The sequence below is a fragment of the Haematobia irritans genome, chromosome 1 (assembly GCF_050003625.1).
Source record: "Haematobia irritans isolate KBUSLIRL chromosome 1, ASM5000362v1, whole genome shotgun sequence".
NCBI lineage: Eukaryota > Metazoa > Arthropoda > Insecta > Diptera > Muscidae > Haematobia > Haematobia irritans.
The window spans coordinates 57,921,888-57,936,986 of record NC_134397.1 but is presented as its reverse complement, the minus strand read 5'-3'; the positions used below and the strand labels follow the sequence as shown (position 1 = coordinate 57,936,986).

Genomic DNA, 15,099 nt, shown 5'->3' with positions numbered 1-15,099 from the left:
GCAAATAAGGTTGATAAAGACTTTCTCAAAATATTAAAATATTTTGTCAAAGCTATTGTACCATAAATCTGATATCGACTCAAAAATGTCTACACAAAAGGTACTAAATCATTCGCGGGGGTACTACGGTACTGACCGGAGTGAAAAAGGGTTGAAAAAAGTACTATAGTACTGCATTTTCCATCCCTGATGTGCTTACACACTTACTTTTCAGATCTCTTAAACAAAACGCTTAAAAGCTGTCATATTCTCCGGCAGTTGACAACACTTTTGCTATTTGACAATTTGAGAGAGACATCGAAGTGAATTTGCGATTTTTTCTACCGTCTCGACTGTTTTTCTTAATTTTTGCAAAGTTTTAAATTTATTTCGGAGCCATATATTAAATAGCACATTCGTACATCTGGAACAAATGCTAAGAGTTTGAATATAAAGATAGAGATAAAGAGAGAGAGAGACTAAAATTTGTATGCGATAAAAAAATCCAAATATATATTCTTTTTTGCACTAAAAAATGACTCCTGGTAATATTGTAAGTGATAAAATGGATATCGTCTAGTTTTTGGCCCACGGCCCAATCTTTCATTATTTTTTAATTATGATATTTGTTAATAAATTTGTCTTGTTTTATTATTTGTGTGTGTCTCCCCGGATTTGTCAATGATTGTTAGACAACACGGCAGCTTGTCTGTCATCATGCACCTAGGATACGCAGTTTTGTTGTTGTATGTGGCCGACACTAATGCAGATAAATGCCGGCTTTTGTTGTTGAATCATTCATTGTTGTTGTAAAGGACTTTTTTTGTTTGTAAAATATGCACGTAATTGAATATTTAAGATGTTTTGATTACCGTGTATGTGATGGACAATATGAAATGCAGGGAGGGAAGTTCGGCAGGCTACATGATACAAAAATATCGTATGACGGTAAAACGAGGATGCCATTAAATTGTTTACAAAAATTATCTCCGTGATATACGAGAAACATTGACAGAATTCGGTTTCTTATATTGATAAAAAGTATTTTTTATTAATATATATGTATATCTATCAATACAATGTTCTAGATCAATTTGGGAAATTTTCATGCAACGGTGGTTACACTATATTATTATTGCATATGGTTGAAACACATTCCTAGGATCAGTGTGGGAAGGTTAGGGCAGATACACAAGTTGGGATATTATCTTTGTTTTACCATTGTAATTAAATCCAAACTGACAAAGGAGGCATTACAACGATGCTAATTTAATGCTGTCTTATTGGACTAGGCTTATAAGCCCATGAGGCTTCCCCTGTTGCATTCTATATATTTTTGAACTCATCTCTTATGACTTTGTTCTGGATAAAACTATCAAAAAAAGACACTTCCATGTGGAAGTGATATGGTTATATGATAGGCAGCGTTGCCGTTTGTAATTCTCTAATTTTTAAATTTGGTCCGATGGTCGGATCAAATTGAATTTAGGCCATTTTCATAAATTTGTTCAAATTTATCAATTTTTTGGATAAAAATATTTTAATTCTCATTGTATTATGACATTTATCGAACGTTTCTTTTCATAAAGCCAACAAAGCCCTTTGCCATACACTTTATTAGGATTCTACCCCGTGTTCTTACTTTTAAATTTATGTAAGCTAAATTTGAATATGTTGAGAATATATTAGATTTTGGTTCCTTGCGAAATTACGTTTAAGCTGTAGAGGAATCTTGTATTCCTCGGATAAGCGTTCAAGAAAATCGGTTGGATATGTCGCGTTTTAGATGTTTGGTCAGGTTTTATATCTTATTAAACCAATTAGACCACTATATTCCAAAGTGCGTCAGAAGTGGAATAGTGGGATTAAGTTATATGAGAATATATAAAAATATGGGTCGATATGATCACTTGACGCATCAAATTGTAGATGCAAAGCAATACTACAGAAATTCGGAAGAAAATTCCGAAATCGGTTAACCGCTAAGTCCTATTCGTCCTTTCTGGTTTACTTTATTTTTTTTTTAATAATAGCACTATGTACAACAATAATTACTTTTTAAGAAATTTTCCTTCGAAATTTGAAATTTGGTCCGCTGAGGGGAATTTAGGTCCGATTGTGGAAACAATTGGTCCAAAATAAAATTTCGTTGTGACAACGCTGATGATAGGGCAACAAGAGTGGAAGGTGATTTCTTGGTCTAAAAATCAAGCAAATCGACCTGTCGTTATAGGCTTTTAATGCTGATTTCGAAATTCATGCAAATTCTATCAAGATTTGAATTAAATACATGGTATTGAACTGATTGAATCATTTAACTAGTTTTACGGCTTTATATGTATGGCCTCCATATAAACAGATCCCTATATTTGACTTATTGGGCCTCCTGAGGTTGTATTTTTCATACGATTTAATTGAAATTGGTTGTCAGTATCCGGCCTCAAATAAGCCGCAAATGAAAAATTTGTAAATCGGTAGGCAAGGACCCGATGTGTCCTTTCGGAATATTTAGCTACTCCGTTTGAGCATGGGACCAAGGCTCTTTTAAGAGATGTGTTTGGAAACTATATAGCTGTGAAGAAGTCTTTTTTTTAAATCTTGCAAAATTTCAATCGGATTTATATTCGGCCGTTTCACTAGACATTGCGCTATCTTTACAGATTAACACGTCACCCAAAAAAAAAAAAATCTTGCAAATTTTCCATCAGATTTTTATTTGGGCTTTGCATTGGACATTGCATTATATTTGATTTGGATCCCAGTTTGGCTTGAAAACCCACATCTTTCCCTGGCTAGGTTAGGTATAGTTTATTTATATACAAATGGTGAACTTCTCTCTTGTCAATGAGTACTGTCCGATTCTCTATTTAGCTTTTTATAGCCTAGTCCGAACGGCGTTTCACATTATGGCGATACCACTCAGAAATGTCACTAGCATTAATGAGAGGGGATAATCCACCACTGAAAAACTTTCTGGTGGTTGGTCGAAACTGGGATTGAACACATTACACAACTGTGTTTTCGTAGAATTGGAATTCCTATATGTCCTGGAGGCATAAAGAAGAAATAAATAAATACAATGTGGAGGTAATCTTTCGTTTTCATCATACCATAGATTGTTATCAATGGATCGAAATGCCATCAAATGAAACTGATTCAAACCATCAAGCCTTTACCTCGTTATTTTATGTTTTTTTTTTTTTTTTGTAAGAAGAAATGTTACATTATTATTTCATCTGACCATATATCAGAAATAATTACAGTCGCTGTTGTGATAATACGTGTATTTCGTTGCACTGAGAAATTTGTATTGTTTACATTAATAACACCTACAATTTCGCATACTTTTATCAACAATATTGGAGAGTATTTGACAAATAGTGGCTGATTTTATATTGATTTAAACTTGAAATATATTTCAGTCAAAATTTGTTGGGCTATTATTTAATCATACCGTGACAGTGTCAATATATATTTATACGAAAATATATGCCGAAAATAAAAACGATGCATAACATAGAAAAATAATTTTTTTAGAAAATTATTTGATTCAAAAATTGCCGCTGGGGATATTTGAACCTGCATTTCTTATTTTTTCGTTCACACTAGTAATGAACATCTCGAGAAGCAATTAAAATGTTATTCCTTGATGTCGTATTACGATCATATCACAAACATTGACCTTTCGACGCTTTATGTTCAATGGCGTTTGTGGCTGAGTGTGCTAAGGCGTTCTGTTATGGTGCCTGAAAACCCAGGTTCAACCCTGCTCGGAGCGAAAAAGCTTTTCAAATTGTAAAAATTAGATAATAGGAAAATAAAAGTGTTAATAAAACATATGGATGAAAAAAAGTGAAATTGGTTGAACAAATTTTTTTTTCGCTTTTTAAATTTCTTCATTCAAATTAACTTCCAGGGCACAACTTCTAAAGCAATGCGAAGGATCCAAAAAGGGAGTACTTCCGTCCTATGACAAGCCCATGTAAAATTCATAGGAGATGATCCAAGTTTGCACTACTTCCGGATCACAGATTGGTGATCCAAACTACTTTTTTGGAAGCTCTTTTTTTGCTGGGTATTTCTATCAATATGTAGTCCAAAATGCGCCTGATTTAATAAAAATTGAATTAAATTGATTTAATATTTTTTCTCTTTGGACTTGATGCATAGTTTTGTGGCAAATTTAGAGTATCCTAACAAAGCTACAAGCTGAAGATTTGGTTTTAACAATTTCGGCGGTTTGATTTTCTAAATCAGAAGATTTTTCTTTTTTTTCTTATTTTATTGTTTTTTAATTTTGCAAAAAAAGAAAAAAATAGTCCACCTCACTTTTTTTATACCCTCCACCATATGATGGGAGATATACTAACATTGTCATATAACATATACTCTAGGTCGTGGAGCCACCGTGGTGCAATGGTTAGCATGCCCGCCTTGCATACACAAGGTCGTGGGTTCGATTCCTGCTACGACCGAACACCAAAAAGTTTTTCAGCGGTGGATTATCCCACCTCAGTAATGCTGGTGACATTTCTGAGGGTTTCAAAGCTTCTCTAAGTGGTTTCACTGGAATGTGGAACGCCGTTCGGACTCGGCTATAAAAAGGAGGTCCCTTGTCATTGTCATTGAGCTTAACATGGAATCGGGCAGCACTCAGTGATAAGAGAGAAGTTCACCACTGTGGTATCACAATGGACTGAATAGTCTAAGTGAGCCTGATACATCAGGCTGCCACATAACCTACCTAACCTAACCTAACCTAGGTCGTGGTGAAGTTTTGAGTGGATCTAGCGATGTCCACCCGTCTGTGGAAATCATGATAACTTCCAAACGAAACAATCTATAGATTGTAAACTTGGTATAAGAAGTTGTTTTTGCAAATGGGTCAACATTTTATTCCTAGAGAAACTTTTGTCAAAACTTTTATTCCTAGAGAAAATTTTACAAAATTTTATTCCTAGAGAAACTGTTGTCAACATTTTATTCCAAAAGAAAATTTTATCAACATTTTATTCCTAGAGAGATGTTGTCAAACTTGTGTTTCTAGAGATATTTTGTCAAAATTTTATTTTTATAGAACATTTTTAACAAACTTTATTTCTGTAGAAATATTGTCCAAATTTTATTTCTATAGAAAATTTTGTCCAAAATGTATTTCTATATAAAATTTCTTAAGAACCTCTTAGGTGGAGAGGAATATATTATAAAATCTACCAAAACATCAAGGATTCTGCCAATCTACCAAGTATTACAAAATCTACAATTTTTGGTAGAATTCTACCAACCGGGCATTCGGAACCTCTTTGTAGAGTAAATTACGTCTGATCAGCTTGAAATTTGGTACATGAACCATGAAAAAATTATCCATAATTATTTATATCCCCCATATGAAATTACAACCGAATTGCTTGATATTTGGTACGTTATGTTAAATGCCCTTGAGCTAGATTTAAATTGAAAGCCTCATGAAGGAAAAAATTTCATCTGGTTTGGTTCAAAATTATTTATAGATTCCTCTATATAAAACAATCAATGACTAAAGAGGTTTATGTAGGTATACGAGGGCGGTTCGGAAACTTCTTAGCCTATCAATGAAAGAGAATAGTTAGTTTTTCAAAAATATTTTTATTTTTCAATATAATCTCCTGAAACTTCAATACACTTGGTCCAACGCTTTTCTAGCAATTCTATCCCTTGATTAAAATAGTTTTCCTCAAGGTCTTCAAAATAGTGGTTTACAACTGTAATTGCATCTTCATTTGAGGTAAAACGCTTGCCAGCAAGGATTTTTTTTAGATTTGGGAACAAGTAAAAGTCACTGGTAGCTAAATCAGGAGAATAAGGTGGGTGGTCAAGCAACTCGTACTTTAATTCGTTGATTTTAGCCATTGTTAAAACACTCATGTGCGCTGGTGCGTTGTCTTGGTGAAAACTTATTTTTTTTGTGTTGTAAGCCAGGACGTTTTTCTCGAATTTGTACATTTAATTGATCCAAAAGGTTGCAATAGTACTCGGAATTTATTGTTTTACCCTTTTGCAGGTAGTCAATCAATAAAATACCTTTGAAGTCCCAAAAACCCGTTGCCATAACCTTACCAGCCGATCGAATTGTTATTGTCTTCATTGGGGCACTTCCTCCAACTTCAGTCCATTGTTTGGATTGTTCTTTCATCTCTGGAGTATAGTGGTAGATCTATGTGTCATCAACAGTTATGAAACGACGCTTAAAACGATCCAAACAAGCTTGAGAAATGTTCATTCCTATGCATTTTTGATCGACTGTTAACAAATGTGGCACCCATCTTGCAGAAAGCTTTTTCATCTGTAGTTCTTCATGCAAAATTAAATGGACTCGATCATTTGAGATGCCCATGATATTAGCAATTTCACGCACTTTTATTCGACGATCATTTAATACCATATCATACACTTTGGCTACAATTTCTGTTGTTGTTGATGTTTTTGGACTACGTGGTTCTTCTTCAATGCTTGTACGACCACGTTTAAATTCAGAAATCCAGTTTATTACTGTTGCATATGAAGGAGCACTATCACCTAACACATTCACTATATCATTATGAATTTCTTGTCCCTATAAACCTTTTTATGTAAATATATAATGACAGCACGCATTTCTAATTTTTCCATTGTAAAAAAATTGCGGATGCGTCTGTTTTGAAGATCTGTTTCTATATGAAGGAGTTGCCAGATCGAAACAAAATTTAACATGTGTTCATAACAGAGATGGAAGTTTCCAAAACACTTAACTTTTTTCTGTTTATACCGCGCTTATTGTGCTAGGCTAAAAAGTTTCCGAACTGCCCTCGTACTAACATTGTCATATACATTCTAGGTCGTGGTGAAATTTTGAGCGGATCTAGCGATGTCCACCCGTCTGTGGAAATCATGCTAACTTCCAAACGAAACAAGCTATATACTGGAAACTTGGTATAAGTAGTTATTTTTGATGTAGGTCAGATGATATTACAAATGGGTCAAAATTTTATTCCTAGTTAAACTTTTGTCAAAATGTTATTCTTAGTTAAAATTTGTCAAAATTTTATTTCCAGAGAAATTTTTGTCAAAATTTTATTCCAAAAGAAAATTTTGTCCAAATTTTATTCTTAGAGATTCCGAGAGTCATTTTGTCAAAATTTTATTTCTATAGATAATTTTTTCTAAAATTTATTTCTATATAAAATTTCTGATGTACCTTTTAGGTGGAGAGGAATATATTGTAAAATCTATCAAAACATTAAGGATTCTACCAATCTACCAAGTAGTAAAAAATCTACCATTTTTGGTAGAATTCTACCACACCCAGAAAAAAGTGCCTTCGAAACTAAAGGAAAACATTTTCATCAATATAGTTTATCCATTTTATTTCCATTAAGGTAAATTTTTGTGAAAAATAATAAAATTTACTCGTTTCAGTAAAAAAATCCTAAACTGTAAGCAGTTAGGAATAGTTCATTAACTAGAATAAGGCATGGAATTTTACTCATACTATTTTCTTCGCTGGGTATAAGAATTTACTGCTGAGAAAGAAATTTTTATTCACCGATAACAAAGCATTCGTAAAAATAAACAAAACCCGAACTAAAACCAAGTTTCCTCAAAATTAGTAAAATTTCTTATAAAATGATAATTGCGACTTCCTTTATAATAGAAAGTTTTTCATACATACGAACAACACTTGGCATAGAAAAATATTTTAGTTCATTCGTACTAAGAAGTATGCAATCCTTTCAAAACTTAAGGAAACACACTTGTTAGAATATAGGAAATTTTCCTAAATTTCTATTGTCTACCTGTAATCGATACCTGTCATCGTAATCGATGTGTTTGCGCGTGGGTGTAATCGATATATTTGCGCGTCGGTTGTTTTTTTAGTTGGAATCGCGTTGCTTCGGAGAGATTGTTAAAAAATAATATGGTAAAATAATATAATAAATAACAAATAAAATATATAAAATATTTGTTATTTTAAATTAGTGAGAAAAATTTTCGTTTTTTTAAATAAATCTATCAATGTTCGTGATAGTGTATAAAGAAAGAAAACACCAGCAGAATAACAACCCTTTCATTTGTCTTCATTTTGGAATCTTCAATTATCAGGTAATATTCAGTGACGCTAACCTTTTGCAACAAAAATGTTTTATGATTTTTTATATTTGTAGGTATTGAAATTGTAAAAGGAGGACAAAATCGTTAGGCAGCAACTTATTAAAAGTGAAAAGTACAAGAAGAAGAAAAAGTGCGTTTTACAGTTGATAATATCACACGGAAATTGGAAATAGTGGAATAATAAGCTAATATTTCAAAGAGATTCGATGCTGTTGATTCTTAATAAATATATTCAATATATTAATAAAACATGTCTTTTATTGAAGATAAAATTGCTTATAGAAATAAATAAAATTGTATTTAAAAACGAAGGTAAGCAGTTCTAATTATGAAGTAAAAGTTTTACCACAAATGTGTAAGATTTGTCGAAATGAATGAAAAAATTTCAATAAATTCATTCCATATATGAATTCAAATTAGTTAAATTTTTTCATTCTGTAGTATAGTGGTATATAAATATAGGAAAATGTTAACTAATATATGGAATGCATTATTCCTAATTTCTACGAAAATCGCATCGTTCAAACAAATAAAAATGTCTTTGGCGCTATACGAAGTTCAACTTTCTTCACAATGAGTTCATTTTAACTTGAAGGGGTCACTTTTTTCTGGGTGAAACCGGTCATTCGGAACCTCTTTGTAGAGTAAATTACGTCTGATCCGCTTGCAATTTTGTACGTGAACCATGAAAAAAATTATCCATAACAAGTAAGGAAAGTCTAAAGTCGGGCGGGGCCGACTATATTATACCCTGCACCACTTTGTAGATCTAAATTTTCGATACCATATCACATCTGTCAAATGTGTTGGCTAATGCACTAGGGTGGAACACAATTTTAGTAAAAAAAAAATAGGGAAACATTTAAATCTGAAGCAATTTTAAAGAAACTTTGTAAAAGTTTATTTATGATTTATCGCTCGATATATATGTATTATAAGTTTAGGAAAATTAGAGTCATTTTTGCAACTTTTCGACTAAGCAGTGGCGATTTAACAAGGAAAATGTTGGTATTTTGACCATTTTTGTCGAAATCAGAAAAACATATATATGGGAGCTATATCTAAATCTGAACCGATTTCAATAAAATTTGGCACACATGACTATATTACTAATTGTACTCCTAGTGCAAAATTTCAACCAAATTGGGCCAAAACTCTGGCTTCTGGGGCCATATAAGTCCATATCGGGCGAAAAATATATATGGAAGCTATATCTAAATCTGAACCGATTTCAATCAACTTTGGCACACATGATTATATTACACATTGTACTCCTTGTGCAAAATTTCAAGCTAGTCTGGATAAAACTCTGGCTTCTGGGTCCATATAAGTGCATATCGGGCGAAAGATATATATGGGAGCTATATCTAAATCTGAACCGATTTCAATCAAATTTTGCACACTTGACTATACTACTAATTGTACTCCTAGTGCAAAATTTCAACCAAATTCGACCAAAACTCTGGCTTCTGGGGCCATATAAGTCCATATCGGGCGAAAGATATATATGGGAGCTATATCTAAATCTGAACCGATTTCAATCAAATTTTGCACACTTGACAATACGACTAAGTGTTATGTTTGTACAAAATTTCAAGCAAATCGGTATAAAACTCTGGCTGCTGGGTCCATATTAGTGCATATCGGGCGAAAGATATATATGGGAGCTATATCTAAATCTGAACCGATTTCTTCCAAAATCAATAGGGTTCTATTCTGACCCAAATTAGGAACATGTGCCAAATTTGAAGGCGATTGGACTTAAATTGCGACCTAGACTTTGATCACAAAAATGTGTTCACAGACAGACGGACGGACGGACGGACAGACGGACATGGTTATATCGACTCAGGGACCCACCCTGAGCATTATTGCCAAAGACACCATGTGTCTATCTCGTCTCCTTCTGGGTGTTACAAACATATGCACTAACTTATAATACCCTGTTCCACAGTGTGGCGCAGGGTATAATTATATATATCCCCCATATGAAATTCCCTTTAGCTAGATTTAACTTGGAAGCCTCAAGAAGGAAAAAATTTCATCTGGTTTGGTTTAAAATTATTTATAGGTTCCTCTATATAAAACAATTAAGAACTAAAGAGGCTTATGTAGATATATATTCGGCGTTTTTATCTAACATAGACTCCATATGGACTAACTTACAATTTAGTAGACAATGTTATGAAGGTTTTATATACATTGTCATCGGTAACTGTTACCACAACCCATGTAATTTGATTGTGGATGATATTAGTAAAACTTTGTACGGAATTCATGGAGAATGGCACATAAGAATCTGCCTGGCCATATAAACTGGTTTAATTTTTAGCATCAGAGATTATCAATTTATAACAAGTATTTTTTTTTTTTTTTTTTTTTTTTTTTTTTGAAAGCTATAAAATCGAAGCGACGTTTACTTTGCTCGTTATCGAAATTTCCAAAACAAGATTGTCATATTCTATGATAATAAGTATGACGCCTTCAAAAATTGTAATGACCATTATAATTTTTCGAATAGACAATCTTTTAAATCACACAGTAAATAGAGGATTCTTTACTATGTTTCATCAATATCCATCACAATCTATCTATTGCTGCCAAAATGCTCTTCTGTCGTACAGATACACTGTAGATGCAATTGATTCATTTTTGTTTTGTGTGTGGTTTTTTTTTTACATAAAAGTATTTTATCTTTTATAATATGTTATTCTATATAATAGGTAAAATTTAAATTTAACTAAAATCAAATAGGAAAAAAGACAAAGAAAAAATGCGCATCCCATTCTTTTACCTCTAAACGGAAATTCACTTTTCAGTCTGTTACGAAAATTGATGGTGGCAGCAACGATCCGTGTTAGTGTTTAGGCCCCCCAAAGGCCCCCATAGCAGCTATTGGCTGTGTGCTGCAAACAAAATATCTAACGTTTAACATCGTGTGCCATCGTTCGTCCAGGCATAAAAAAAACTTCTAAAAGAATAATATTCGCAAGTTGGAACCAAAAAAAAAAAATAAAATATTTGTTGCAATTTTAAAGTGTGTAATTCGATTTGATTTGAAAGTAATATAAGTGCAACATGGCGGCTATGGAATTACAAGCATTATTCTATAAAAAACGTAACATTATATATCCGTTTGTACGTCATCGTTTCTTTTTGATGTGCAAACAATCGGTAAGAGCATTATATTTCCTGATTAGATCAAGGAAATATGAATTAGCAAATGTGTGTGTGTGTATATATGTCCATATACAAATTTACGTACAAAGAGCTTGAGGTATTGTAAATTTTTGTTATTTCAAAAGTAAATACAAGAACACATTCGATAACAATAACATTTAGTTCAATCGTTTACTAGATCGACTCTTCGAATCATACCTCCAACCAATGGTGCTATTGTCTATAATGCTGTCAAGTAAACGATTGGATATTAACCAAAAATCATTACCTCGGTACTATTTCCTTCGATATGCTGTTCAACTTTTCGACTTTTTTATTTTGATGGCTGCTATAAAAATTAGGTACTTAGCTTTTTGCAATAACAAAAACTTAAAATAAAATATTTTAAGCATTAAAACAATTGATCCCATGGCTAACATATTTAATAATTAAAGAAAGAGGCATCGTGGTTTAATGGGACCTACCTGGTACACAGAGGATTAATTCCCAGATTCAAGCAAAACCCCAATGCATTCTTGAATATGAGTGTTTCAAAACAAATAAGGAAAGTCTAAAGTCGGGCGGGGGACCCTACACCACTTTGTAGATCTACAGTTTCGAGACATCTCAACTCCTTCAAATATTTTGATTTCTATATATAAAGGTTTATGTTTCCATCTTAATATATTTAAATCTGACCCGATCTTGACTAAAATTGTTAGACTACACACAAAAAAAAATTTTTTTGTCTTCAATCATGAAATTAATTTATCCAATTAATTTTAAATTGAAATGCCCTCAATCACAGAAATGAGAGTGTCAATTGTCAAAAATTAATTGAAAGTCAAATCACCCGTGTAAAAATTGGTAGATCTGACCAGATATTATTACATCTCCTGCCATATCTGGTTAGATATGGTGGTATATGTAGGCAGATCTGGTCAGATCCGAAAAATGGTAATATCTGATCATGCCCGTGTAAAAATTGGAGGATCCAATCCTATCTAATAATATCAAATTGGGTCTAATTGGATCTGTTCAGATATTGGTTCAGACATAATTAGATATGCACAGATATGCTATATATGGTGCTAGATCTGGTTAGATATAATTGCAGATCTCATCATATATAGTATAATATCTAATTATATCTGGCATATCTAATAATATATGCTTGGATAGGACCATATATAGCACTATATATAATAAGATATGGTAGATATAACATCATATCTGACTATATATGGGGTTAAATACGGTCCAAAATAAAAAAAAAATCATGAACAAGTTAAAAAGATTTTTGAAATACACGTCTAAACCTCAATGCCATTATGTCAAATGTCAACGCCGTCAGGGGCATCACTTCTAAACAAATTTAATGCCAGACTAGCTGAGAAAATTAGGAAATTTAATATAATTGTTTTAAATGTGTTCCTTTGATAAAGGTTATATCGTTTCCTTTATTGCGGAGATTATGTAGGTAAGTAGATTGTATTTGTTATTTCCTTAGTAGTCATTTTCATATTGTTTTACTATTTTCTAGATTTGGAAAAAAAGGAAACCTCAGTGGTGTACTGGTTAACATGCCCGCCTTGCATTCAAAAGGTCACGGGTTGAATCCCAGTTCCGACCAACACCAAAAATTATTTCGGCGGTGGATTATCTCCTCGCAGTAATGTTGGTGACATTTCTGCTTCAAAGATTCTCTAAGTTGTTTCAGCGCAACGTGAAATGCCGATAGGGCTCGATTATAGCAAGGAGGTCCCATGTTATTGAGCTAATTATTGAATCGAACAGCAGTCAGTGATAAATTATATGTTGATCACTGTGATGTCATGATGGTCTGAATAGTATGTATGAGCCTAAAATAACAGCCTATCGCTATACCTAACCTAATCCCGAATACACTTTAAATGTGAGTATTAAAAGCAACATAAAATTATATGGCAATTTTTATTGCAACTTAAAGAAGAATGATCCAAAACAATACTAATACTTGCTTACATAGTTCAATATATTCCCATATTTGTTTATTCCTATATTTGTTTAATAATTGTTTTTTTACTTAATTTCATTGCAGATTGCCTTAACGCTGTAATACTTTAGTCGCGTGTCTAAGTCCAAAGCAGAAGAAACAAACGAAAAAACCCTTGGACAACACTCTAACTCAACTGTCAATACTCTTAAATAGCTTTGATGGATCAATTTAAATTAAACATATTTATTATGCACATACTTTTTGTCTGTATTATTAAATAAAACAATTGATCTCATTTTATATACAAATTATGGGCTTTTATGTGTTGAAAGATCTCGAAAGATACAATTGTATCAAATAATATACAATTATATCAAATTAGATCTGATTAGATGTGTCTCATTTTTGAGATCTGATCAGATCCAATTTCATAGTATTTAGATCTGACCAGATATAACCATTTTTCGGATCTGCTCAGATCTGACCATATCTTGGCTCAGATCTAACCATATCAAATCAGATCCCCCAATTTTTACACGGGTATTTCCAATACTAGTGTTTGATTTATTGTCATACATGTACGATTAGATATGGTCCAATATATGCTAGATGCAATTAGATATGACGCCATATATAAATATATACATTTATATCTTATTAGATATTGTTTATATAATTAGATATAACAATATATATGCTGAGATCTGGCATTATATCTAATCATACATAACACAATATGTGTCATATCTATGTAGATCTAATTATATCTGTAACCATATATGATCAGATATAATTAGATAGACTTTGATATAATTATATATGATCAGATCCACCGATTTTTACACGGGCAATTAAATTTTTAATTGAATATTTTTAAAAAATAAGACTTTAGTTGGACAAATTTTCGTGAATTTTTTTTGTGTGCTACAAAATCTATAGGCTTAAATTTAAGTTGGTTAACGCCCAACTATTGTCACATGAGTGTAAATTGGGCGAAAGATATAAATGGGAACTATATATAAATCTGAACCGATTTCATCCAAATTTGGCATATATAATTACAATGCTAGTTCTACTCCTTGTGCAAAATTACATGTAAATCGGATCACTACTTTGACCTATCTGGTCATATGAGTTAAAATCTGGCGAAAGATATATATGGAAGCTGTATCTAAATCTGAACCGACTTCAAGCAAATTTAAAATGCATAGTTAGAATGGTAATTCTACTCCCTGTACAAAAATTCACATAGATCGGAGTAAAACTCTGACTTCTGCGGCCATATACATAAGTGCTTACCGGGCGAATGATATATTTGGAAGCTATATCTAAATCCGAAGTCGATTGAACTAAAACTACGACATAACTTTGATCACAAAAATGTGTTCACATACAGACGGCCATGGCTAGATAGACTCAGAGACGAAAAAATCGACTCGGGCCAAAAATAGTCTACCAAAATTCTACAAAAAACTACCAAACAAAAACATGTATAGAAAATTTTGTCAAAATTTTATTTCTATAGACAATTTTGCCAAAATGTTATTTCTATAGAAAATTTTGCCAAAATTTTATTTCCATAGAAAATTTTGCCAAAATTTTATTTCCATAGAAAATTTTGCCAAAATTTTATTTCCATAGAAAATTTTGAGCATTATTGTCAAAGTCAACACGTGTCTATCTCGTCTCCTTTTGCCAAAATTTTATTTCTATAAAAAATGTTGACAAAATTTTGTTTCTATAGAAAATTAAAAAAAAATAATTTCTATAAAAAAGTTTGCCAAAATTTTATTTCTATAGAAAATTTTGCCAAATTTTTATTTTTATAGAAAAATTTCTATAAAAAAATTGCCAAA

The 15,099-nt window shown here is 32.2% G+C and overlaps 1 protein-coding gene and 1 long non-coding RNA gene across 4 annotated transcripts in view; both read left to right on the top strand.

Annotated features, from left to right (window-relative positions):
- Window positions 1-295: 295 nt before the first annotated feature.
- Npl4 (nuclear protein localization 4) overlaps window positions 296-15,099 on the top strand; it is a 67,425-nt gene continuing 52,621 nt past the window's right edge. For 2 of the 3 annotated variants that reach the window (XM_075290469.1, XM_075290468.1), the window contains exon 1: window positions 10,918-11,280. In XM_075290469.1, coding sequence (XP_075146584.1) covers window positions 11,185-11,280 — 96 coding nt within the window. In that variant the 5' untranslated portion in view covers window positions 10,918-11,184. Of the gene's footprint in view, window positions 533-10,917; window positions 11,281-15,099 lie in introns of those variants that run through there. The other variant, XM_075290470.1, reaches the window with a different exon arrangement.
- Window positions 12,138-13,551, top strand: LOC142238685 (uncharacterized). Its single transcript, XR_012722789.1, has 2 exons — window positions 12,138-13,180; window positions 13,346-13,551. It is a non-coding gene; the product is annotated as an uncharacterized LOC142238685 (long non-coding RNA).